General features: G+C 42.4%; 3 protein-coding genes across 3 annotated transcripts; all 3 read left to right on the forward strand.

Annotated features, from left to right (window-relative positions):
- Positions 1 to 2,975: 2,975 nt before the first annotated feature.
- LOC308408771 (uncharacterized protein) lies at positions 2,976 to 6,543 on the forward strand (the record flags this gene model as incomplete). The annotated part of the gene is made up of 3 exons (XM_080901183.1): positions 2,976 to 3,888; positions 4,342 to 4,722; positions 5,066 to 6,543. The coding sequence occupies 3 exons, from the start codon at positions 2,976 to 2,978 to the stop codon at positions 5,086 to 5,088; spliced, it is 1,317 nt and encodes a 438-aa protein (XP_080757309.1). The 3' UTR covers positions 5,089 to 6,543.
- A 2,930-nt stretch (positions 6,544 to 9,473) lies between these two features.
- Positions 9,474 to 15,843, forward strand: LOC308408119 (cationic amino acid transporter 2). The gene is made up of 11 exons (XM_080900224.1): positions 9,474 to 9,910; positions 10,359 to 10,514; positions 10,593 to 10,752; positions 10,890 to 11,026; positions 12,834 to 13,056; positions 13,566 to 13,702; positions 14,342 to 14,444; positions 14,524 to 14,657; positions 14,797 to 14,963; positions 15,039 to 15,147; positions 15,237 to 15,843. Exons 1-11 carry the CDS (start codon positions 9,541 to 9,543, stop codon positions 15,365 to 15,367), a joined length of 1,827 nt encoding a protein of 608 aa, XP_080756350.1. The 5' UTR covers positions 9,474 to 9,540; the 3' UTR covers positions 15,368 to 15,843.
- A 4,234-nt stretch (positions 15,844 to 20,077) lies between these two features.
- LOC308408746 (platelet-derived growth factor receptor-like protein) lies at positions 20,078 to 22,772 on the forward strand. Its single transcript, XM_080901157.1, has 7 exons — positions 20,078 to 20,347; positions 20,560 to 20,705; positions 20,786 to 20,928; positions 21,034 to 21,185; positions 21,313 to 21,606; positions 21,784 to 21,923; positions 22,344 to 22,772. The coding sequence occupies exons 1-7, from the start codon at positions 20,266 to 20,268 to the stop codon at positions 22,548 to 22,550; spliced, it is 1,164 nt and encodes a 387-aa protein (XP_080757283.1). The 5' UTR covers positions 20,078 to 20,265; the 3' UTR covers positions 22,551 to 22,772.
- Positions 22,773 to 26,479: the final 3,707 nt, after the last annotated feature.

Consider the following 26,479-nt stretch of genomic DNA (forward strand, 5'->3'; position numbering starts at 1 on the left):
CAGGGCTGCCAAACCAGGTCATGGAGGATCTACAGAAAAACCCAGATTTTGCCGTAGCAGATTCGGTGCAGTGGGAAAGACACGTCTCACATCGTTTGCAGCTGGAGCAGGACAGGGCGAACAAGCAGAAAAAAGAGTTGGAGGAGGCACAAGCGTCTCTACTCAAACTACAGTTGGCGGAGGCCAGAAACAAAGCCTGCGAAAAGAAAAAAGAGGAAAAAGAAAAAACAGAAAAAATGATGATAGTTGCGACCCAGCCTGGTCCTGGGCCTGAATGGCCAGACAGTGGCCCGGCTCCCTGCACTAATGACGGATGGCCCGCCAATGCACCAAGGCAGAACCAACCCACAGGGAATTGGGGAACCGGTGGATCGTACAGAGGGCGTGGTGGCTCAGCGGAGGGAGTACAAAGAGCTCGTGACACGGGGAATCTCAGCAGTGTGCCTTGGAATGTCTGTTGGAGGTGTGGAGCAGAGGGTCATTGGAGCAAATATTGCCCAGAACGTCGTCAGAACTATCAAAGACGAAACTACCAATCCCAGGCACGTGGAGCTCCGAGAGCAAGAGATGGCTCTAGGGGAGCATATCAGGCCCCAAACCCGAGTGCAGCACCAGCCGCGCAGTATCCAGTGGCTGACTGGAGGGAGGACCAGTACTGAAGGGACCCGGAGGGACCAAACAGTATGGTGATGGCACATCCCATGCTGTCAATGACTGTAGAAGGGACAGAATTGCCCTTCTTAGTAGACACTGGAGCAACATATTCAACTTTGAGAGCAGCACCAGACAGTGCTACGTTGTCCTGCCACACAGCGAACGTGGTGTGTATTTCCGGGATCCCGACAACTCTGCCAGTGACCGACCCAGCTTTGACAAAGCTGGGCAAGCAGACTTTGAAACACAACTATGTGGTGTCATCGCAAGCGCCAGTAAATCTTATGGGCAGGGACCTGCTCGTGAAGTTGGGCGCCACAATCACATGTTCAGCAGATGGATTATCTGTGACTCTGCCAGGGGGCCAGCATTTTCCGTGCCTGGGAACAAGTTCAAAGACTCAATATCTGCTTCAAGACTGTGAAAGAGCGAAAGTCAATATCTACTGGGGGAGACTAGTGAAAGAGGATGTTCTGAGGCAATTTCAGCTGTGGAGACCCTGGATAATGAGCTTGGCAGTTTACTCCCCTCCGCGCGACCCTTACCACGTTACCCTGTTTTATGATAAAGAGAATGACGACACCTATCGTGAATTATTTCAATCTGATCTTGAGGGTCAGACGTGGAATGTGCAAACACATGACATCTACATTGGACCAGAAGGTGTAGCCGCGGCTGTGAAATTAACTGACGAACAACTGCCTTGGTACAATGTGGAAGAAAGTTCAACCCCTCACATTACATTGGCGGTCCACCAAGGTCATGGTGCAGGTGATCTAGGTCCAATGGTCAGGCAAGCACTGGACGACACAGGGTGGCAAAGAACCCAAGTTCCTAACTTATCTTATGCTCCAAATTGTAAAACCTATCGCATAACTTGTGCCTGTGAGGGTACAGTGATTTTGGAACATAAATAAATTTCAAAAACACATGGTGAGGAGTGTGTAGATCATCCTCACGCAGTTGCTGGACTGTCGAATCTGCCTGACAGTCTATGGTCAAAAGGGCCCACGGATGTTGGCCTAGCTAAGTGTCCTCCTGTCTTGTTCCAGCTCAAGTCACACACACCAATCAATAGACCACAGTATAAACACAAACCTGAAGCAGAGGCAGGAATTACAGAAACAATAGAAGGCCTGCTAAGGGCCGGGGTGTTAGAGCCCTCTCACTCACTGTGGAACACACCAATTCTACCAGTGGAGAAACATGGAACAGGAAAATACCGTATGGCACATGATTTGAGAGCCATTAATGAAATATTGCTCTCTACTACTGCACCGGTACCAAATCCGTACACAGCTTTATCAGCTATCACATGTGACCAAAAGTGGTTCACGTGTGTTGACCTGGCAAATGCATTCTTTTGTCTTCCTCTGCATGAGTCATTCAGAGACATTTTTTCATTCACATACAGAGGCCAACAACTCAGATACACACGGTTGCCACAAGGCTTTGCACTTTCTCCAGGCATTTTCAATAAGGTGCTTAAAGAAGCCCTGTCGTCATGTAATTTGCCTAATGATTGTACATTAATACAATATGTTGATGATCTTCTCATTGCAGCCCCGTCAGCAGCGGATTGTACAGCGGCGTCGTTCGTTGTGTTGAATAGCTTGGCGGAATGTGGCTTTAAAGTAAGTAAAGACAAGCTGCAGTTAGTTCGCCCTGAAGTGACCTTTTTGGGCCGGGTAATCGCACACAAATCAGTGGGTTTGATGAACACACACAGAGACCAAATTTTGACACACCCAAAACCGCGAACTGTGAGAGAAATGCTTTCTTTTCTTGGTTTAACAGGTTACAGCAGGCAGTTCATTCCGGATTATGCAGGTAAAACTGCCCCTTTAAGGGGCCTAATGAAGCAAGTTGGTGTTCGAAACTTTAAGGTTGAGTTGCCTTGGACGCCTGAAGCTGAAGCCGCATTTATTAGGGTAAAACAGGATTTGTCAAGGGCCTCAGATTTAGCCACACCCAATTATGATGAGCCATTCTATTTGGATGTTTCTGAGACAAACTCAATTGTAAATGGAGTGTTGTTTCAGAAAAAAGGGGGGGGTAAAGATGTGCTCATGTATGTAAGTGTAAAACTACATCCAACAGAAGCAAAGCATCCTACATGCGCACAACATGCAGCAGGGGTCGCTAGAATTATCCAAAAAACAGCACATGTAGTGAGAGAACACCCACTAAAAATACTCATTACACATAGCATAGTGGCATACGTGAATTCACAAGCATTTTGTATGTCACCACGGGCACAACAGAGACTGAGCAAAGTCTTAGAGGCCCCAAATTTGACATTCACACATGAAGGAATTAACATGGCAGATTTAATGGGTGTAGGGGAACCACATGACTGCGCCAAAAGAGCACAGATTGAGGAAAAGATTAGAGAGGACCTGAAGGCCGAACCCATACCGGGAGCTGAGGACTGGTTCACCGATGGATGTTGCCACCGAGACGAAGGAGGACTGAAAGCAGGGTATGCGGTGGTTTGCAGAGTAGAAGGAGATTATCAGGTCAGAGAGTCAGGAAGGATTGAGGGAAAGCAGTCGGCCCAGAGAGCTGAAGTGATAGCCTTAGCTCGAGCTTTGAGACTAGCCAAGAACAGGAGAGTGAACATCTACACCGATTCGGCATATGCGTTTGGAGCAGCGCATGTGGAGCTGCCTCAGTGGAAAAGAGCAGGATTCAGAACAGCAACCAATGCACCTATTTCCCACAAACATGAAATGGAGGAACTAGAAAAGGCCTTGGCTGACCCAGAGGAGGTGAGCATTATAAAATGCAAAGCTCACTCCCAAGGAACCAGCATGGTGGAAAAAGGAAACCAGAGAGCAGACGAAGCCGCAAAGGAGGCCGCAGGCTACAAAGGACGGAGACAAATGATACAGGTAACTCCAGAAGAGGAGATATCTGTTGATCTGATTGAGGAAGTCAAACAGGCCCAGGAGGAGGCATCCCCAGAGGAAAAGGGGGTGTGGAAAAACAAAGGAGCCTGGCAGGATGGACATTTGTGGAGGGGGCCAGACGGGCGCCCCGTGCTGACAGCCAAAATGGCAGAACAGAAGGTGGATGAAGCCCACGGACTTGCCCACGTGGGGAGAGCCCAGATGGAAAGAAATTTGTGTCATTGGTGGCATCCTGAGCTGCGAGGAATGATAAGAGAGAAGGCCAGGATGAGCTTAATCTGTGGGGCACACAATCCTAAGCCAGCAGTAAAACCGGAAGTGGGTAAGTTTCGGCCCCCTGAGAGGCCGGGAGAGGAGATTGTTATTGATTTTACTGATATGATTGATTCCGGGCCGGGCGGTGTAAGATATTTGTTAGTGTGTTGATGCTCTGACCGGCTGGCCAGAGGCCTGGGCTACAAAAAAGGAGGATGCTAAGACTGTCGTTAAGTGTTTAATCAATCATTACATTCCCCGTCATGGGTTCCCGAAAAGAATTAGATCAGATAATGGAACCCATTTTAAAAATCAAGATTTGGAAAAAGTCGAAAAATGTTGGGCGTCCAGCATAAATTTGGAACGGTCTATCATCCTCAGTCTCAGGGGAAAGTAGAAAGAATGAACCTAAATTTGAAAAACAAATTGGCAAAAATCTGCGCGCAAACAGGGCTAAATTGGGTCGCAGCCCTGCCGGTTGCGTTGATGACCATAAGATGTTCTGCTAATCAATCCACAGGTTTTACACCATACGAGCTGCAAACCGGGAGACAGTTTCCGACACCTTGGACGGTGGGCTCGGTTGAACGGGACGAAAAGGGGAACCGGTCCCACGCAGACTACTGGAACGAGCTAAAGGCGCTAGTGTCCAGTTTCACAAAACAGGCGGCTGGTGAAGGGCCCACAGGAGAAGGAGAGGTCCCGGACGCGAAAACAGTGTGGCTGAGAGTCATCAAACGAAAGTGGAAGGAGCCTCGCTGGACTGGTCCATGTGAGGTATCGGCTCGGACGGCGACAGCGGTCCAACTGAAGGGGAAAGGCGACACCTGGTATCACTGGACGCAGTGCGCAGCCGCGCACGAGGGCTTGGTGGGGAAGGATCAATCTCAACCCAACGCAGGTGAAATTGAGCGGCAGAATAATCCCTCACACCTGTGTAACGGGCCGACCGGTAGTCTACCCAGAAGGTCGAAGAAAGAAGAGCAGCCAAGGAGGAGATCGCCGCGCCAACGAAAAGGAGCGGTACCACACTGAACACCAAAAACAAGAGAGAGGCTCTGATAAAGGGCTTTGAACTTTTTACTACACCATAACATTCACATACCACCATGCCATCACAACAATTAGACACTGGTGATGAAAGAAGAGTTTCAAAGGCCATCACAATGTTCAAAATTATTATGAGTTTGATGTCAACTATGTTGCTAATCATGGCTATTTGTTTTTTGATTTGTTTGTTGCAGACCGACCCGGGAAACCAGTCTGAGCACGGAGGCCATGCCAGTCCGGCGTTGTTTGATACACCAATTACATCACGCGTGATCTATAGTGATTTAAAGCTGCGGGCAAGAGTGAAGCGCGAGGTCTCTGGTAAAAAGGATGAGTGTCTCAGCACATATGGTGGTTTAGAATTAGATTATGTTATTGGCGCCACAACTTCCTTTACGTTTGATCTGTGTGATGTTGTTAATTGCAGGGACGTCGGCAGTGCTTGGAGGGGATACAATGTGTGGGTCTGTTGGGATTATTCAGTGAGTACGCACTGCGAGAGGGGAAATCGTCCTTATGACAGCTGGTGCCGTAATTGGGACCAGGTAAGGGGTTACACTGGGCAAAATTGGGAACCGTTAGAATCAGGACCAGAAAACGGGCTTAAACTACAGAGGGATTTCAGCCCCTCTGGAAACGCGTTAACTTTATCATTGGGGAATTGGCACCGCAAACAATCTATGTATTTGGTTCTGGGGGTGGAAATAGCGGGGGTTGATCCAAAAGGGTTAAGAACACAAGAATGTAGATAGGATTAATTCTGTTCACTATAATGTACTGAGGCTCTCTAACCTCACCAGAGACGGCATGGAGGGGTTGGCGGAGCAGGTGGGTCCGACCTCGTTAATGGGAGCGCAGAATAGAATGGCCCTTGACATGTCGTTAGCGGACAAAAAGGGGGCGTTTGTCCTATATTGGCCGATCAGTGTTGTAATTTTATTCCAAACAAGACTGCTCCAAATGTGTCGGTAACCAAGGCTCTGGAGGGCCTAAAGAGCCTTTCTGAAACTATGCATGATCACTCCGGTGTTGGTAATCCGTTGGAAGGCTGGCTGACCTGAGTGTTCGGACGGTGGAAGGGGGTCATCGCTTCGGTCATGTTTTCTTTGTCTGTTGTGGTGGGTATTATGGTTATTTGTTGTTGTCTCATCCCTTGTGCCAGAAGAATGTTTGTAAGTATGTCTGTGAGGGCAGTGGACCCTGGAGTCATTACTCCAATGTCAATGATGCCAAGGATGCATGTGGAACTGAATGTGTAGGCCAAGGAGGGACACAACTGTTTGTGACCTCTGGATTCTCCAGAGGTCAACAGAGGGAATTGTAGAATAAGGAGGGGATGTTTTTCTCATTATCATTTAATATTTTAATATGGCATTATTAATTCATTAGAAGTATATAACCAGCTTTGCATTAAGCATAAATTGAAGTTTTTGATCTTACATTATTCTTTGCATTTACAGTGATGGCTATAATTTCAGTTTGATCTTTTTCTTACAGGTACCAGAATAATAACATGATTTTCCATTGCAGATGTAACCATGATCATTCCATACACATTGCAGTTTGTTGCTTTTTCTAGAGTTGTGCTCAAGGTAATTAAAGGTTAAAAGCTACAGCCAGCGCGAGTCTGGCTGATCTATGGAGGGCAAAGGCTTTGAGCTTGGAAGGCCGCACGCGCTTACACAGCACTTATAAGATGTTATTCTTGATGATTTTGTGCTTAGTCATGTTTTAATATGTTTGAAGTAGAAGTAGCTGATCCAGCAATATTCATTTAATATTATAGACTTGATTTAGAGCAATACACACTGATGGTCTTAACAAATGAAAGAGTCCTTGTAGCTGCCATGTTGTGTCTTAGCAGGGTACAGACGGTTCCAGGAGACGGGGGCAGTCAGCGTCTGCCCTCGGGAAGGAGACAATGTTATTCTTTGTGTTAAATAAAATTGTCAACATTGATTGTATTACACCTGTCACTACGCATGAGGGGGCGTTCTAATACCCTGATTTCATAAAACTATGGTGATGTGTTTTTTGAGATGAGATCTGAGACTGTCTGCATACAGTGTCCATCTCCCACGTGTGTGATCATTAAATCATCGTTTGACTCAACCCGACCGGACCAGTGTTGTTATTGTGGGTTTTTCCTCTGGTGTCCATCCCAATATTTCTGAACCTTAACATATTCTCTTGTATTTTGAGCCTCAGCTCTTTTTTAGTTTACCTCCCTGTCTTGTTGTCTTTGACTAGTATCAGCTGTTTTCTTTTCCCCAGATGTTTCCACTCTTTTTACAGCCAAAAAAACAAAACAAAACAAAACAAAAAACAAACAAACTTCTGTCTTTCTCTCTCTTTTTTTGCATGAAACATTAAATCTTTGTTTAAAAAAAATTAACAAAGCATCAAAGCTATTATACTCCCTTTTAGCACCGTATCTTTATTCTTGTACTCAGTTTAAGCTTTAAAGGAGTCCCTAAGAGGTCAGTTCATCCTCTGTCTAAATCAAGCTCCTTACTGCTTAAGGCCTGTAAGTTTTTAAAGCTGTTCTAGTCTGATTGGCTGTCCTTTGCAAACAAATGGCTCAAACAGTGTGTGGGTGGAGTTTCTGTGCTCACAGCAAGAGTTGTGTGCCATATTAAGTTATTCACTCTCACTGATGTCACACAAATCCCGAAGCAGAAAAACAGATGGAAATAAAGCATTAGGAGCAGTCACAGTGATTACATCCACATACACAGATTATTCAAAGCCATGATTATTAGGAGTAGCCACATCTATACCACTATTAGATGGCAGAAAATAAGCAAAGTTATAGAGGCATCTGGTAAAACATAATTATATTTTTTTCGACACATTTCCAAACATCAGTAATAGTTATTTCTGATCAAATACGTGCACTTTATACAGCAAATTGTAAATCTGAAGCGCAACAACAAACGAATGGGTACAAAAGCATTTTTCACATTCTGAACAGGATTTTCTATTCACAGTTCTCACCCTGTGCCTTCATTGCAATAATGAACACATTATGATCCACACTGGTTGGGAGTAAGAAAGGCTACTTTGTAAATAATTCCACTGAGTGGGAGGGTCATGCAGGCCGGTCTTGTATATATCGCTGTAAAAGTCATGCTTCTTTCATCCAAGTCAGCATCACGGATATTTTCGTTCCACTCTACTTTTGAAGTCACCAGTAACTCCTCGTGGGACTGAATGCAAGGTAATGAACTTGTGTGTCTGCTGCATAAAAATATGACGTCAGTTTCAAATCCCTGACCTTTTCTTTAATAAGAATCTGTGCATTTTAATGACTGTGCTTCTTTAAATGCACAGTAGGCAGCCGAAAAACAACATTATAAACATTAACTGCTTAACTGCAGTGATTAATGGGATATCTGGCTAAACAAACCATGATTTTTTAGTTAAGCATTACCCTCGATATGCTATCTCAGCAAGTGAGATCCGCAGATATGAATGTTTAAGTTTAGTCAAAAGTACTTTGACCGCACAGGCTTCCTCCCCACTCAGCTCCTGCCTGCTGAGGTAGATTCCACAAGGGATTAGGAGAGCTCAAATCCCCTGATTGGAGATGAGAAGGTAAATGCTGCCTCTCAAAGTGTGCAGCCTCCTGCCCGAATAAGTCATAAAAGCTGCTTTGTCCTCCCCCATGTCATGAACTCACCGGGCCATTAAAGCGGCAGGCTCACACCTTCATGTTGAGATGGAGATACAGCTGCTTCAGTGCAAGCGGACAAACTCCACAACATAGCTGTAGTAATAAGACCGCAGGCTTGTTTTTAAGCGACACAACAATGTAAGGGCCCTCTGAGAAGACACAGTTATTGTTATAGAAATTAAATATAGAAATCTGTAGGAAACCCTCAAAAATAAGAATAGGTGCATGTAATTTTTGATCTTATATTAAAGTAAATATAGGAAAAAGCTATGTCATCTTTGTTTTCTCACTGTGCCTTAACTTTGATTTGATTTAATTTGATTTGAACAGTAGTTGATTAAAGGCAGCCCTGAAAGGCACTGCTGCTGTGAGAACACATCTAACACATAAAGCTTTTGGACTCTTCAGAAATATTCAAAGAAGTAATTGTGCTGTGAATGAAGGCTTAAAGTGCAATCCTGAAGCCGGGGCGTGGATTTCTGTGCTGGGGGTGGCATTCTGGAAATCTCAGGTATCAGCACTATCATATCAGGAGAATGATAACGAGATACATTTATAAAAGGGTACTGTAACTGAGCCGAATGACACATCCTATTCCTACTTCTTAGCACATCTACGAGGTACAAGATCACACCAAAGAGGTAAGTGAATGTGTTCTTAGTCTCACTTCTGTCAAGTGTTAGGAGAGCATGTTAGCTGTCATGTGATAATGATTAAGCTTTAATAAAATAGATTTTCTTAAGTCTTAACAGCTTGCATGTGCTCTTCAGTTCCTCAGTTTAATTACAGTAGCATTCTGTTCTCTTTCTACACAAATAAAAACACTAATAGACTTTGAAAATCATGTTTCTCAGAAGAAAGAATCTTCTTCCGGAGGCTGACCTGACAATTATTCACTCACTGAGAAACACTCCTCACCTTTTGTCCCACTAGGTCACTCCTTAAATCTCTCTCGTTCACTCATCTTCCATCCTGATCCAAACCCACAGAAGTATGTCGTGCAGCGTAGTGAAGTCCTTTCTGGTGAGCCTATCCCGGAGGAAGCCCCTCGAGCCCGACGGGGAAGAGTCCACCTTCAATCGATGCCTGACCACTCTGGACTTGGTGGCCCTCGGTGTGGGCAGCACCCTGGGGGCTGGTGTCTATGTCCTCTCTGGAGAGGTGGCCAGAGACACCGCGGGACCCAGCATCATCATCTCCTTCTTCATCGCTGCCCTGGCCTCTATATTTGCTGGGCTATGCTACGCAGAGTTTGGTGCCCGGGTTCCTAAAACAGGCTCAGCATACCTTTACAGCTATGTGACGGTGGGAGAGCTCCTTGCTTTTATCTCTGGCTGGAATCTGCTGCTCTCCTATGTCATAGGTGAATATATGCAAATTGTAACATCTATTATTCAATGATATTTTCTTCCTTTATTGATGATTTAGTGATCTCTCCTCCTACCTGTATATGCAAACAGTGCATAAACCTAACATAATCTTTTTACCACACTCTGATCATAAATGATCAACCACCATTAAGAGACTATTTAACACTGTGACCTTTCAACCAGTGGAGCAGCGAATTCTTGACTGCTTTTTTTCTACCTCACTGTGTCACATCTCTTGCTACATTAATTTTAACAATAGCACATACCGGGATCACTGCTTTGCAACAATCCCAATAATAACCCCATAAACCAGGACTGTGATTCAAAACCCTGAGTTATAAAGAGGGTAGGAAGTTTCTTTTTCTTTTGTTTATGGCTGCAGGTAAATTATGGCTGATTAATTCGTTTATTACATTAACTATCTTTTCACTATCTGCTCAGGGACATCGACTGTTGCACTGGCATGGAGCGGAACATTTGATGAACTCATTGGGGGAGTCATATCAAAATACTTTGCAGAAAATGCTGCCATGGGCCTGCCTGGCTTAGCTCCTTACCCAGATGTCTTTGCTGCAGCTCTGATCGTGCTCTTGTCAGGTAAAATAGTAAAACTGGTGTTAAATGGTGACCACAAATGAGGATGAGATCGCTGAATTAACCACCTTTTCCACGAAGGTCTCCTGTCTTTTGGAGTCAAAGAGTCAACGATGATCAACAAGATCTTCACAGCGATCAACATCCTGGTGCTGCTGTTTGTGATCATTTCTGGATTCATCAAGGGAGACATCTCCAACTGGAAAATCAGCAAGGAAGATGTGTTAAACGCCACTGCCATGTAAATAAATGCAAAAACAAACAAACAAACAAAAAAAACACTCAAGTAAATCATGACCTATATAATTACAGCATTATTGTTCTCCTGGATGAGCTAACTGGAAATAACCACAAAGTATTGCTCTCTACCCGCTGCAGAAACGGAACTGACATTGCTAATGCAACAAGCGAGTTTGGAGTGGGCGGATTTTTCCCCTATGGCTTTGGTGGAACCGTGGCTGGAGCTGCAACATGCTTCTATGCTTTTGTTGGATTTGACTGCATTGCTACAACAGGTAAGAAGACAATTTGTCAGTTTAGCTTAGTTCAAGCTTCTTTCAGCTGCTTCCTAATTAAATTTTTTGACTGACACAACCCCAAAAGGGATTTTTTATCTCCTCCCAGGATCAAACTGGGGATCTTTTACCAGTACACTATGTATCCAACATAACATAACATAAATAACACAACACAACACAACATAACATAACAACATAACACAACATAACATAACAACATAACAACATAACACAACACAACACAACACAACATAACACAACATAACATAACATAACACAACAACATAACATAACACAAGACAACATAACATAACATAACACAACACAACACAACACAACACAACACAACATAACATAACATAACATAACATAACATAACATAACATGACATAACACGATATAACACAACACAACACAACATGACATAACACGACATAACACAACACAACACAACATAACATAACATAACAACATAACATAACACAACAACATAACATAACACAAGACAACATAACATAACATAACACAACACAACACAACACAACACAACACAACATAACATAACATAACATAACATAACATAACATAACATAACATGACATAACACGATATAACACAACACAACACAACATGACATAACACGACATAACACAACACAACATAACATAACATAACATAACATAACACAAGACAACACAACATAACATAACAACATAACATAACATAACAACATAACCTAACATAACATAACATAACATGACATAACACAACACAACACAACATAACATAACATAACATAACATAACATAACATAACATAACATAACATAACATAACATAACATAACATAACATAACATAACATAAAGGACAAAGATAATTGGAAGAGAATGAATGGATGGAAAAAATATTGCAATCGTGGATAATGGATGAAATAGTGCTTTATTTCCAGAGAGGAGTAAATTACAATTATAACGATGAGTATTTCCTCTACACTCATTAAAAAAGCACACTAAAAATAAAATAAACTTCCTCCACTTTTTTATTTTAAATTTTATAAACTTTTTAATTTTCACCATAGATTCTTTACATTTTTATGGGGTTATTTTTTTAGTGGTGCTGGGAAAGGGTTAGAAAAATCGATACAGTACGCTATTGTATCGCAATATTTTGTGTGGCAATATTGTATCGATGCAGGGACAACACTCTGGGAATAATATGAACAACGAACAATCTTCCTGTAAATAATCACGGTTGGACTTGGACCGACTGTAATCACTCAGAGAGCTCTACAAATTTACAAATAACTTGCATTTGATTTATAAATGCAGGCAGATTGCCAGCATGTTGCCATCAGTCAGATGTCAATGAGAAAAACTCGAGGGAACTGGACTCAGCTGGCTGCAGCTGGTTGCATTCCTATAGAACAGGAAGTGCAGATTAATAGTTAGATTTGAAATTCTGTCTGTGTTATCAGACACAGATTACATGTAATTTCCAAACTGACCTCATATAATTGCAGTGAGATAGCAGATTGTCTCCGTCTTAACGCAACATTTATGGCAGGTTTCAGTAACTGTGTTGGTATGCTTGACAATTCCATTTTGTAGCAAAAATAAATAAATAACTGAAGTGGGATAACTTCTTATTGGCTAAAACAGACTGACAAAGTTTAACGTTGAGGACATAATTTGCAGATGATTCTCTCCACTAGTTTTTATGATTTTTGTGTAACAATGCATGAAACTCCTGCAGGAGATATATCTTGTAAGGGGGTCACTAACTTCTTGGTTTCCTTTCTTTTAGGAGAGGAGGTGAAGAACCCGAAGAAATCTGTCCCTATTAGCATTGTGGTCTCATTGCTTATATGTTTCCTGGCCTACTTTGCTGTGTCTGCTGCTCTCACCCTTATGATGCCATACTACCTGCTAAGTGAAACGAGCCCACTGCCAATAGCCTTTGACTACATTGGATGGGGTCCTGCCAAATATGCCGTGGCTGTGGGTTCACTGTGTGCCCTGTCAACTAGGTATGACAGTATGGGTAGTGCATGCATGGATCAAGTGATGTTTAAAGCTCAAAGTCAGAAAGAAAAAGGTGCAAAAATAAATGTATGTTATTTGGAAAAAAATAGAAAAATTATAATGGATGTTCAAAAGTCCAAAATGTTGAAAAATAAATCTAGAAAAGTAGCTACTAAACAATAGCTAACTCAAAAAGTTAATTAAAAATGTAACGTTAACGTAAAATAACTCAGCTGAGTAATAATTAACAGACAAGGTGTGGAGGACGTGTCAGGTTCCAGAGGCTGTGAATGATTCTTCCACTGCCTCTGATGTTTGCGAGGTGGATAAATTATGAAATTGCCAGTACATTCTTCTGACTTCAGTCATCATAGCAGATTAAGCTGTTAAAAAGAAGCCATATGTCAAATCAGTTGGTTTAGTTAGAGTGACCTTTTGAACTGATTTGTGAAATGACTAATTTAGATTACAAATTAATCGGACACTGCATTCATTTTGTTGTTTGTCTTTCCAGTCTGCTAGGTTCCATGTTCCCGATGCCTCGAGTACTTTTTGCCATGGCGAGAGACGGGCTGCTTTTCAAACCTTTGTCCAAAGTCACCTCCAGAGGCAGTCCAGCAATAGCTACTATATCATCTGGCATTGTGGCAGGTACAGGTATACACTTTATAAATAAAAGTACTGTAAATATAATAGAAGTAATAAACCTAAAACAAAAAATAGTACATGTAATAAAATACTTTTGAATGTGTCCAGTAATAACTCTTATTTTAATGATGCTTACAGATGCTTACACAGAGGTACTGTGCCACACCTTGTGTGTTTGCGTATTGTATGTACGGTTGGCAGGGTATCTATCTTAATTGCCCCTTGGGGATAAATAAAGTCTCTCTAACTCTCTCTCTTAATCTATGAATTCAGCTCTTTTTATTGTCATTGCAATATGCATTTGGAATCCAGCCATGCAGTCTGCCTGTACAATCGCGTGTGAACATTTCTCTAAAGAGCTTACTGGACTTAAGTGGTATGCTGTAGTACTGTAATAGGATACCACCATAGAAAAAGTAACCAACACTGATGACTCCAACCTCTTCTGGTATTAACATCAGCACAAAAACTGTGTGTCAGGAGCTTCATGATGTAGGTTTCTATAGCTGAGCAGAGCAACTCCCGTAGGTGTCATGTGTATAATATTTTGTACTTATGCTAATGCTGTTCTGCATGATCCACAGAGGTCGAGGTTTATGGGCTAGAAATAACATTTAATTCCATTTTTCTCCCTGGCTTTAGCCATCATGGCTCTACTGTTTGATCTGAATGCCTTGGTGGAACTGATGTCCATTGGTACTCTGTTTGCTTACACACTCGTGGCAGTATGCATCCTGATACTGAGGTACATTTATCTGTTAACACCCTGCAGCTATGTATTCACTCTGCTGTGCAAATCGACTGATTTTTTGTGGTCGTTGTAGGTACCAGGTGGGTCCATCTGAAGACACAGAACTTAAGATCACAGAATCAAAGAAAAAGTTTAGCTTCTTCAAACCTCCAAAAACACCCAACTCTTCCACAGCACGAACAGTCACGCTCTTGACCATATTTTCTAGTAAGTAAGGAAAACATCACTGAGGCATCTTTACTGATGCTTCTGTAGCACTGAAGTTCTTTTCTTGACCAGCAACAGGTTCATGACGGGCTTTCTCGCCTCTAATCTTTCTTTCTCGTCTTTTACTTTCCCACTGCAGTTCTGTGCATTCTTGCACTGTGCATTACTCTGAGCCAAGGCATGGAAGCTCTTGCCAACACTCAAGCATGGAGCATCGTGCTTGTCTGTATCTTTGGAGTGCTCCTGCTGGTCAACTTGTTCCTCATCTGGAGACACCCAGAGAATCCCACGAAGGCATCGTTCATGGTAAGAAGTGGTTCAAGTAATTTCTTGTAATCACCAACTAGGAATCTCACATCTCTGCATTTTCTCCTTCTTCAGGTACCTTTAATCCCTCTTCTGCCCTTACTGAGTACTTTAATCAATGTCTACCTGATGGTGCAGTTAGGCGGTCAAACATGGATCCGATATGCTGTCTGGATGCTAATAGGTATGATGGGTATATTTTTGTTTGAGAGGATTAAAGGGATGCTATCTAGCTGGGTGACCCTCACTCTTCTCTTTTCTTCTCTTCTGCAGGGTTACTTATCTATTTTATCTATGGAATGCGTAACAGCGTCCAGAGGAAGCGACTCATGACCGACCACGCAGAGATCGAAACAGTCAGCGGCAAAACAGACAAGGATAGTATGAAAGAAGAGAAATTCTGAGCTCAATCGGGGTGAAGACAGATAAACTGAGATGTTACAGTGAGCGACTTGCTTTAACTTATAACCACTGCTTGAGATGCACCGGTGCTGCTGCCTTTCAGCAGTCTTCAATCTACGACAGCACCGAAGCAAATGGCCTGATAACTTGTTAACTTGACGGTTTATTACATCCTAACGCAGTCTGTTTGTTATCTAAATGGTCCAAAATGAAACACTCCCTAAGATATATTTGGACCGAGAAGATCTTCACTTATCACTGATTTTCACATTGTTGTTAAGGATATTTATCTGTATATCTTGTCGTATTAGTGAGCCTGTTCCAAAGAAAAAATATTCTGTAGATTATTTGCTTTTATAATTCTGAAATAACAGGTTTACACTTTTCTTATCAAGTGCAAAATGTAAATTATTTTTATTTCAGTTTTACATTATTTTAATTTTATTTTAATTTTTTTTTTTAAATGTGCAGAATTTGACTGAAGACCTTATATTTTACAGAGCTGATACAGAAAACCTTTTATGGGATTTCATCTTCCATTTGTAAATATGGAAACTGCATGTGATTGTTAACTAAACGACTGCCACTGTACACTTGAATTAAAAATGAAATGATTCGCTTTTGTAAAACACTTAAATATGGAGTTACCTTGTTGCAGTCTGTGTCGATAAAGAGGTAAAAATAAAGGACTACTATAAGTTCATTCCCACTGCAGACGTGCACAAAGAAGCAGATATGGCTCACTATTTAGAGTCGACTGAGAACAAAAGGACCTTTGAAAAGAAGCTTATAGCGGTCATGTTCAAAATCACAGCTTAGCTGGCCACTCACAAGGAAAGGTTTACATTGTTTCCACTGCATCCGACATCTCAAAAATGTACTTTAAGTAATGTGTGAATATTTTAGGTGCAAATCTTTCAGGCATATTTAAAAAACAACAACATATTATTCTAGAGCTAACTGAGACAAAACTTTTATTTACCCATAAAAAACAGTAATGAAGGACATAAAGTGTATTACAGTTTTTGCCCGTTGCCTGAACACATTTTGCAAAACTTTGCTCATTGTGCCAAAACCCTAAACACAAGTAAACATGACACAACACTGGGAAATATACCATTCACATCTGCACCAAATTGAAACTCTACTCTCAAAACCTAAACTCTGCTGTCAAAACCTAACATTCCTTTGTCAAAATGTAACTCTGTTGACAAAATGACACATACTTGCATCATATGCAAACACTTACAGAGCAGGGGGAACACACTAGTCTACTTTATATAAAGCACTGCAGTCTTTGATTTCCATTGTTCATTCAGAAGGCATATTTTCAGGAGACACATTTGCAAACAACCAAAAAAGCAAATAGGCCTACTCAATATTGTACATTGCAGCACTGTACATTGCAGTACCATGAATTCAGATAAAGCAAAAAAAACAAAAAAAAACCAAAAAACCCATAATACAGTAATAGAAAAATCACTATACTGTAAACAAAAAATCATGACAATTGTGCATACGTGGGCTCATGGATCCCGCCGTCTGTTGGGGTCTGGCCACAGGACCTCAACAACATCGCAAGCAATGTCTTCTCCCGCTAGGCACCGGGGAAAATATCCTCTTTCATCCATCCATGGATTGCTGTCACCTGAATGTCGCCGCAGGCCTGTTCCATTGCCTGCAGAAGAGGCATGCAGGCATGTAGTTGGCGGTCATATACACGCCATCTCCAAGCCGAAAAAAATTCCTCTATAGGGTTTAAAAATGGTGAGTAAGGGGGCAAGCATACCACTTCAAGTTGACTGTGGTTGGAGAACCAGGCCTGGACCAGAGCAGCCCGATGGAAACTGACATTATCCCATATCACTACAAACATGGGCTGATCTGCTCTGTTCTGTACAACTATATCATGGAGAGCATCTAGAAATGTGAGTATATGTTGCCTATTGTTTGGACCTAGTTTTGCATGATGATGCAGAAGCCCTCGAAGGCTTATGGCGGCACACAATGTGATATTTGTGTGCTACACATACAGAACCCTCACCCCATCACACGGGTACCTGTGTAGCTCTCAGAATGTATTCATGTGGTACTGATATGGTACATATTCAGCTCGAAGTCCTTTGACCCTGTCACTGTTCCTCTCAAATGGGACTCTATAGAGCTGCTTCATGGTGATGCTGTGTTTTCCCAAGATGCGTCTGATGGTGGTGATGCTCACATGGTTTATGTTGTTGAACACTTGCCTGTCTGCAAGTATTTGCTTTCGTAGCTGGTGGAGACGGATGGCATTGTCTGCCCTCACTAGGTCCACGATGGCGAGTTCCTGCTGTTGTGTGAACAGGCGTTGGCGTCCTCCCCCAGAAGGTCTTCGAGTCATTCTAGAGAAATACAACCACATATTGTCATCGGTTTGCTTATTTTTCTTACAGTACTTTACTGTATATACTGTATCGTCCACTGTACAACACTGTACTTCAATATAAGTAATCATGGTATGTTTCACAGAAACTACCACTTTGGCTGCAAAAGGAGCATTAGCACCCTGCAATACCCTGTACACTTGATATGGTAACTGTAGAACAGTACTATAAAAACCATCTGAGTAGAGTAGAAGGCAGTGAGATGAAGACAGACCTGTTTTCTAGTCGGAATTTTCTTACAGTTTTTTCTGATTGCTTAAGCACATTTTTTGTAACTATTGGCTAATTTTGCAAAACTCTTCACACAAATAAGAAAACCTGTCACCCAATAATCAAAACATTGTAGTTCCCTTGCAAAAGCAAACACAGCTAGATTAACTCTTCACACCTTCGTAAAAATGGTGTTTCCGTATCAAACAGTACACACAAGCCATCATCTCCTAAGCACACAATGCGCCAACTGCACACTGATGGTATGAATACAAAACACATCTGGCTTTTGCTTTCTCTGTGCACAAGGTAGGCTATGTCAGTTTGAGCTCATACTTCTGTCATAGATCCATAAGCATAGAGGGATCCAAACTTCAAGTACATCAAAACAAACACAAGTGTTTATTTCCAAGTATAGGATTATTTGCAATCGCCATAATGACTATATGGGTTACTTGGTCTGCAGTGAACATGCTTCCTCTGCCCCCAGCATCTGGTCATCCAGCAATTCTGTAAAGTAACAATTTCAGTATTTTTACATCAATGGTATTGGTGTGTTTCTCATTGGCATATGGCAGTGCTACAAATCTTTGTGCGAAGTGACTGTACTAACCGATTCTCATTTCAAGATGTCCTTATGGTACTTGCTACAGTGTAGCGGCTCGAGTTAGGCTGGACCCGTTGGCCAGCTACCCTCAGGGTCATTCCACGGTTGATTACATGGTCCACTATTGTAGCTCTGATGTCATCAGCAATTCTATTTCTTACTCTTCCTACCCTTCCTCTCCCCCCTCCTCATCTTCCTCTCCCCCCTCCTCGTCTTCCTCTCCCCCCTCCTCATCTTCCTCTCCCCCCTCCTCGTCTTCCTCTTGCTCCTCCTTGTCCTTGTCATCCTCTTCATCCTACTTCTTCACCTCCACGTCCTCTTCCTCGGCCTCCTCTACTTCTCACTCTTTCTGCTCCCTCCATTGTACTCCGCACACACAGCTTACCTGTATTATAGTGCTTAGGCTGATTGCAAAGTGAACTAATTATCTAAAAAAGTTTTCACATGTGAAAGTGTGCCAGACAGTTGGCAAGTTAGTGTTAATGATAGCCATACATGTGTATACTTTTGCTAGGAGTGTGTTGGAAATTTGGTAATTGAGTGTTGTGCAGTGAATTGTGCCTACAGTTTTGCAAAGTGTGTGTTACAAAATTGCAAACTGAGTGCAAAGCAGTTTTTGTGCTTTTAGTTTTGCAAACTCAGTGAGTGGTTTTGCTATAAGTCTGAATAGTTTTAGAGATCGTGCTACAGGAATCACAGTTAGGGTTTAAGCATTCAGAAAAAACTGTATTACAGATGCCACTGTGAAGCGGCTTAGATGTGGGTGGACTCTCTGCCCAGCTTCCCTCATAGTCAGGCCGTGGTTGATGACATGGTCCACCAAAGTTGCTCTTATATCATCAGAAATATGGGTCCGTGCATGGCCTCTTTGACCTCCTCCTCCTCTTCCTCTTGCTCTCCCTCCATCCATGCTTGCAAAGTTCTTGAAATGGCTAAACTGAGGGCTTTTTGTGGTTGGCTAATTGGTGTTCAGTTTTGCAAGTAAGTGCCTTCAGGTGTATATTTGAGTGGTTGCAATTACCCGATGTGTTTTGTATTTTGGATACATGTGTTTTCCAAATGGCACCCTGAAATTTCATTTTTGAACGAAGTGTCTTATGTATGAAATAGAGTGTAGTATGCAGGACCATGTGTGTTGCATAAAGGAGTAAGTGTGTTGCATAATTGCAACCAGAGTGCAAAGCAGCACTTTTGTTTAAGGTATGGGTACATGTGTTTGAGGTATGGTAACAAAAGCTTCAAGTTGTGTTACTTTAGTCTAAGCATGGGTTTATAGTGTTCAAGCAACGAGCAAAAACTGTAAACACCAAATGCTCCTTTTCCAGGCAGTGTTTCTGAGGCTCAGACTCATGCTGCTAGTACACTTACAGTCCGGCAGCTAAATAAACAGGCTGTGCCATTCCAGATTGGAGGGGCCTCATTCTCTGGACCCTCATTGGTTCGGACAGGCTTGAAAGCCTCCATTGAGCCACACTGATGGAATTTAGGGTACTAATGCCACTCCGAGGAAAAGGAATTTGCGTGACTCTAATAAACAGCAGACTGCTCACTTTGCAAGCTTTGCCCTCCTCCTTCCTTCTCTTTCTTCTTCTCTCCTTTTCATTTCTGTTGTATATTTCTCTGGGTTGAACTCCATGAACTAACAATCAGCTCATCAGCCATGCCTTTGGCGAACATGTCTGGGTCAAAGTGGAGGCTGGTACTCATTGCTCTCCTTACTTGTGCCTTAATCTTCGAGTTGGGTAAGTGACATTAGTCCCTTGTCATCCAATTCGGTGAACGTGATATTCATAGATTTGGTGAGGAGGGCAATTTTCTTTCTGTCTTTTGCACAATGTGGCTTATTCTAGAAGCAAAAATGATACTTTTTTTCTCACTTGTAGCAGCCTTGTCTTTGTTTGTAAAATATTCTGAAACATGTGCTCTGCGTACTGTTTATAATATTGCCAAAAAGATGCCCAAGAGCAGAAGGCTGTTCCGGGAAGGACACCAAAGCCAAGGAAACCAAAGCATGAGAAATCAACAAACAAAGGGCCCAGAACGATAACAGTCAAACCGAAGGTCAAAGCTGCACGTGCAGAGCAGACCCTCCTCACGCAGGTATTACGTTTGTTATAAATTAACTTTTTGATTTTGCAAAGTTCACGACTAAAGTACATGTCTGTGTCTGACTAATAAAGGTGTTAAACAAAGGGAAGTTTAAGAAGGTGGGTGAGACCATAAATGTGCAAACAGGAGATACTCTGGAGCTGAGGTGCAGGGGCAAACCTGTGCAGTGGAGCGTCCCCCCATACCTGGAGGAGGATAATGATGGGAGGCTCAGGTAACTTTTCATGTCTACAGATCTTTACTCATAAAGTGCAGTATAAGCTTGAGTAAGTAAGGAAGTAAATGTGTTCTTTCGCTCCTTTTTGCTCTGGCTGTGCAGAATTGTCCAGTATGAGCGATATGGGGTTCTGACGTTGGTCAACACCACTGGTGCAGACACGGGGGAGTACACATGCTACCCAATGTACTGTGAAGACACTGACTGCAGGAAGGAATACAGCAAAGCTGTTAAAGTCTTCGTCTTTTTTCCAGGTGTGATTAATACATTTTATTGATGCTTAGGCTTGCATTTCTCTGAACTGCAGACTTGACAGGAATCTTTTTTACATTCTAATAATCTTATCATAAATCTGCCATATCGCCTCTCTGTACGGACCAGATCCACAAGAACTATTTGTTCCATCGTCTGACTATTACAAGGTGATTCAGCTGAGGAGCAACTGGCCTACAGTCCTACCCTGCCAGGTGACGTCACCTGAGGCTAAAGTAACTCTGCACCGTGAGTACCCACCTGTGGAGCTGGACGTGGACAGGAGGGAGATCTCCTTTGATGTCAAGAAGGGCTTCACAATCCATCGACCTCGGCCATATCATGCCGGAGCTTTGTACTGTGTTGCCAGTCTGGGAAACCTGCGGCAGAGCTCTATGAAGTACATGCTCATCTATGTTAACTGTGAGTTCACGTTTTCAAAATTTTAGAAATTTTTTCAGAATTTTAGAATTTATGGTTTTTTTTTTATTGTAAATCAATGAAAACTTTTGAAAATTAAGGATGAAAATTACCCTTAATTACAGGATTACTGGTGACGACACAACATTTTACTTACTAATACATCACATTTGCTCTCAGATCCTAGGGCTCCTCCCGCTCCAGTGATCCAAGCGTCACCGAGCACAGTGACTGTGGGGGAGAATCTACGTGTCACCTGCTCTGCGATGGGAGAACAAGACGTGGCCATAGAGTTCACCTGGGATTACCCAGGACAAGAGGTCAGACACTCGTGGAAACAGGGCTTGTATGCTTTAATACAAACTTAGCTTAGTTCTGTATGGCTTTTGTATTAATTCTAATAAGCTTTCTTTCTGAAATAGTATGAACATGAATTCTAGGTTGTGAACTGAAATACTACTCAAAAAAAGTCCTGCAGTTGGCAAATATCTTCAGTCGGTTTAGCTTGCGTTGCCTTTTTAGCGAGTTTATTATTAGTCAAAAAGTATTCAACCTATGGACTGCCTGAACCTTATCCCCTTTAAACAGGAATATAATAGATATGTCTTTATTGGTGAGCCATGAGGAAATAAACTGCAACATGATGTGTGTGTGTGTGTGTGTGTGTGTGTGTGTGTGTGTGTGTGTGTGTGTGTGTGTGTGTGTGTGTGTGTGTGTGTGTGTGTGTGTGCTTGGTCCAGATTGGGAGACCTCCATACACACAGGAGAGTGTTATTCCGGTCAGTGGAGGAACTGCTCAGCAGCAGTCTCAGTCTGTGCTCCTCGTGGATGAAGTTAGAGACGTGGACCAAGGAACGTACACCTGCACTGCTCAGAACATGCAAGGAGCCAAATCAGCATCCACAACCATTAAAGTGGTCCCTAAAGCCAAACCTAAGAAACCATAAGTTGGATGACATTACAGACAGAAAGTCGTGGCGAGAGATCACAGCTGGGATTTGACCCTGTCTGAGCATTAAATGTTTTTTCTTCTTTTTAAAGACTATATGATCACAACAAAACATTATGCTCTCCAAACTGTATTGCTCAAGAAGAGAAATGTGTTTGTTTAGGTAAATGCTTGTATATTAAACTTTTATTTCCATACACTCACAAGCCTGACAGTCGTGTCATTGTGAAAGATCCTCCCAAAGGTAAACGCAGGATAAGAGGGGGGAAAAGGTGATTTAAGTGACTTCGAATGTGGTCTGAGTACTTCAGAAACTGCTGATCTACTGGGATTTTCCTGCACGGCCATCCCTAGAAAAAGATAAAATATCTCAAATTTCTCTGGAGGAAAAAATGTCTTATTGGTGATATAGGGGAATGGTCAGACTGCTTTAAGCTGGGAAGGCAACAGTAATTCAAATATTCGCGTGTTAAACCCAAAGTATGCAGATGAGCATATCTGAAGGTACAACACTTCAGAACTCGAAGCGGATGGACTACAGCAGCAGAAGACCACGCCGGGTGTGGCTAATGTCAACAGGAAACTGAGGCTAAACTGCTCAATAGAAGGTTAGGAGAAGGTTAACTGCCCTGATAAATTTTGATTTCTGGTGGCATAAACAGCATGCTGTTTATGCTGTTTAAAGCATGGATCCATCCCGCCTTGAATTAACAGTTCAAGCTGGCAGTGATTTAATGGTATGTGGGATGTTTTCTAGTAGCAACTGAGCATAGTCTACCTGAGTAATGTTGCTGACCATATCTATTCCTCTTTCCCTCTATGACCATTGACCTTATCATGAAGCTTGTCAATGAGTTCACTGTACTCAAACGGCCTCTGCAGTCACAATCAAACAGAGCACCTTTGAGATGTGGCAGAACAGAGGATTCACGTCGTGGCTGTGCAGCAACAACCCAGTACTATCTAGGTTTCCCTTATAAACGGGTGTATTGTGATGTGCTGTCACCCTGTGCACCTCACTTCTCACTAGCTTGGATTGGCGTCCAGCTCTCCTTGTTGAATTACACAAGTAGAAGAAGATGGATGGATGTTGTGATAAATTAACAAGCACTTCAGAGATAAAAAGTGGAAACTGGCCCTCACTATGACTTCCTTTTCTACCCATTTTGTTCCCCATTAACCCCAAAGTATTATTCATGTGTGTACAATAAAGTTGTAGATAACCGTTTTATTATTGTACAGAGTCCCACAGAAAAGTCAACACTCCAGTGTTTTAGCGATACCACATGAGAGGTTAGTTTCTGGTTAGACTTGAATCTACGGAGCCCCTCTGATGACATAGTCCAAAAAATAAATAAATTGTGGCCACGAAATACTATTTCGAGGGCACGAAATAGGTATAAGGTGCGCACGAAATGCTCATTTGTGGGCACGAATTGGGTATAACGTGGCAACGAATTACGCATTTGTGGCCACGAAATAGATAACGTGCGCACATCTTATTGATAGAATTCCTGGACAGCTGCGTAGAGACATAAGCATAAGAGTAGGCTAAATACACCATGGACAGAGACAGTCTGATTGAGTTTTATTTCAGGCTGGGAATGAGCTACAAATGCATTTTGAAAAGCCTGGCAATGCAAGGAACCATCATTACGGAGAGACATTTAAACCGGATATTGAGAGCCAAGTCGCTTTACAGACGTAAGTACGACCTGGACGCCGGGATAGATTTTATTGTGAACCAACTGCAAGGGCCTGGGAAGGATCACGGTTATCGGTGGATGTTTACAAAGTGCAAACAACACGGCATTGCGATCAGGAAAGAAGACGTCAGGATCCTCATCTCTTTACTGGACCCAGTAGGTTCCCAGGTTCGCCAGACCAGACGTCTCAGAAGGAGGCAATATTTTGCTCAGGGGCCTAACTTTGTGTGGCACATAGACTCTTATGACAAACTAAAGCCATATGGGATATGTATTAATGGATGCATCGACGGTTTCTCACGCAACATCATTTGGCTGCGGGCCGCACACACTAACAGTGACCCAAAGGTTATCGGAGGTTACTTTGTGGAAGCAGTGGAGAGTCGTGGGGGTTTCCCCTGTTGTAATAGTAATTTTACAATGTATGTTGAAGAGATATTACTGCCCTCTGTTGGTGTGTCTGTGCATTACAAGCAATAAAAGGTGTTCGTTAAAAACATCAGGTTATGGGCCCAGAGGTCGCCAAGGGAAGCTGCTAACACGTTTTCTTTTGGGAGTCATAAACAGAATTGTGGGATTCACAATAGAAGATAGACTGTTTATTGACAAGCTGAGCGGACCGGAGAATTGGGCAACGTGGAAATTTCAACTGGAGCACCTGTTGAAGGCAAAAGGACTGTGGGGGTATGGTACAGGAGACGGAGCAGTTAGCTGCGGATGCTAATGCCCAAGCGCGAGCTGAATTTGAACGGAAGAAAGAAAAGGCATTTTCAGTGCTGGTACTGAATGTAAGTACACCCCAATTGTACTTGATAACAAACTGTAAGACCCCCCAAAGAAGCATGGGAGATGCTAAAAGCACAGTTTGAAAGAGATACTGTTGCTAACAAGCTATTTCTGAAGAAGAAGTACTTCCGGTGTGAAATGAAGGAAGGAGAACATCTCAATGATCATTTAAAGAGGATGAAGGAACTTACTGATCAGCTAGGGGCAATAGGTTCTGTAATTGAAGAGGAAGATCAAATTGTCACCCTTCTAGGTAGTTTGCCACCCAGCTATGCAACTGTTGTTACTGCTTTGGAGACAAAGATGGACAGTCTGAGACTACAGTTCGTTCAACAAGCCTTGATAAATGAGGAACAAAAGCGAGTGCTTACTGACAACACCACTGTGTCCAGTAGTGTATCAGCGATGTCATCTCAGATGCATAGAAATGAACAGAGTGTATCAAAAACAGTGGGAGCAAACAGCTCCGACTCATGGAGATGTTACAAATGTGGGAAGGAAGGACATATCAAGCGTGATTGTCCAAGCAGTAAAAAGAAATACAAGGCCCACAAGGCTAAAAGCATGGTGTATAAGGACAAAGAGGACTCATATGAGGGAGCTTTTGTTGTAAATGAGTCATGTAAAAGTGATGCACAACAAGAAGAATGGTTAATCGATTCAGGAGCGTCAAAACACATGACATGGAATAAAGAAGCTCTACAAAACTACCAAGAGTTTTCAGAACCACAAACAGTCAAACTCGGTGATGGCAGAGTAGTTGAGGCTTTAGGTCTGGACAACATAACAATGAAAATGTCATTCAGAGTTAGTAATGGAAAAGATGTCACAATGTATGATGTGCTGTATGTTCCCAAATTATCAATGAACCTTTTCTCAGTGGGAGCTGCTGCCAAGAAGGGAAACACAGTGAAGTTCAAAAGGACTCATTGCTACATAAGAGGAAAGAATGGAGCTCTCCATGGAATGGGAACACAAAGATCTGACGGATTGTATCAGCTGGATATTGAGGGTAACTGCACAACCTGTCATGGAGCGTCAACTGCTTCAGTTCCAGCAAGTATGTGGCATCAGCGTCTAGGTCACACTACAAATCTGAAAAAAGTCAAAAACTTGGTAAAAGGAGTTAGCTTTACAAATGAAGAGGAGGACATTTTTTGTGAAGCTTGTGTTGAGGGCAAATTATCAAGAATCAGTGGGAGAAATACGAACAAAACGCAAGTTGCAATTAGTGCATAGTGACGTTTATGGTCCTTTTCAAACTGAGTCACTTGGAGGAAAAAAGTACTTTGTGACTTTCATTGATGACTACTCCAGATGTTGTAAAGTGTATTTCATAAGAGAAAAAACGGAAGTCCTGAGCAAGTTCAAAGAGTTTGAAAGAATCTTCTCAAATGAATGTGGACAGGGAGTAATAAGACTCAGAACTGACAAT

This window comes from Rhamphochromis sp. 'chilingali', assembly GCF_963969265.1.
Source record: "Rhamphochromis sp. 'chilingali' genome assembly, chromosome: 13".
Taxonomy (NCBI): domain Eukaryota; kingdom Metazoa; phylum Chordata; class Actinopteri; order Cichliformes; family Cichlidae; genus Rhamphochromis; species Rhamphochromis sp. 'chilingali'.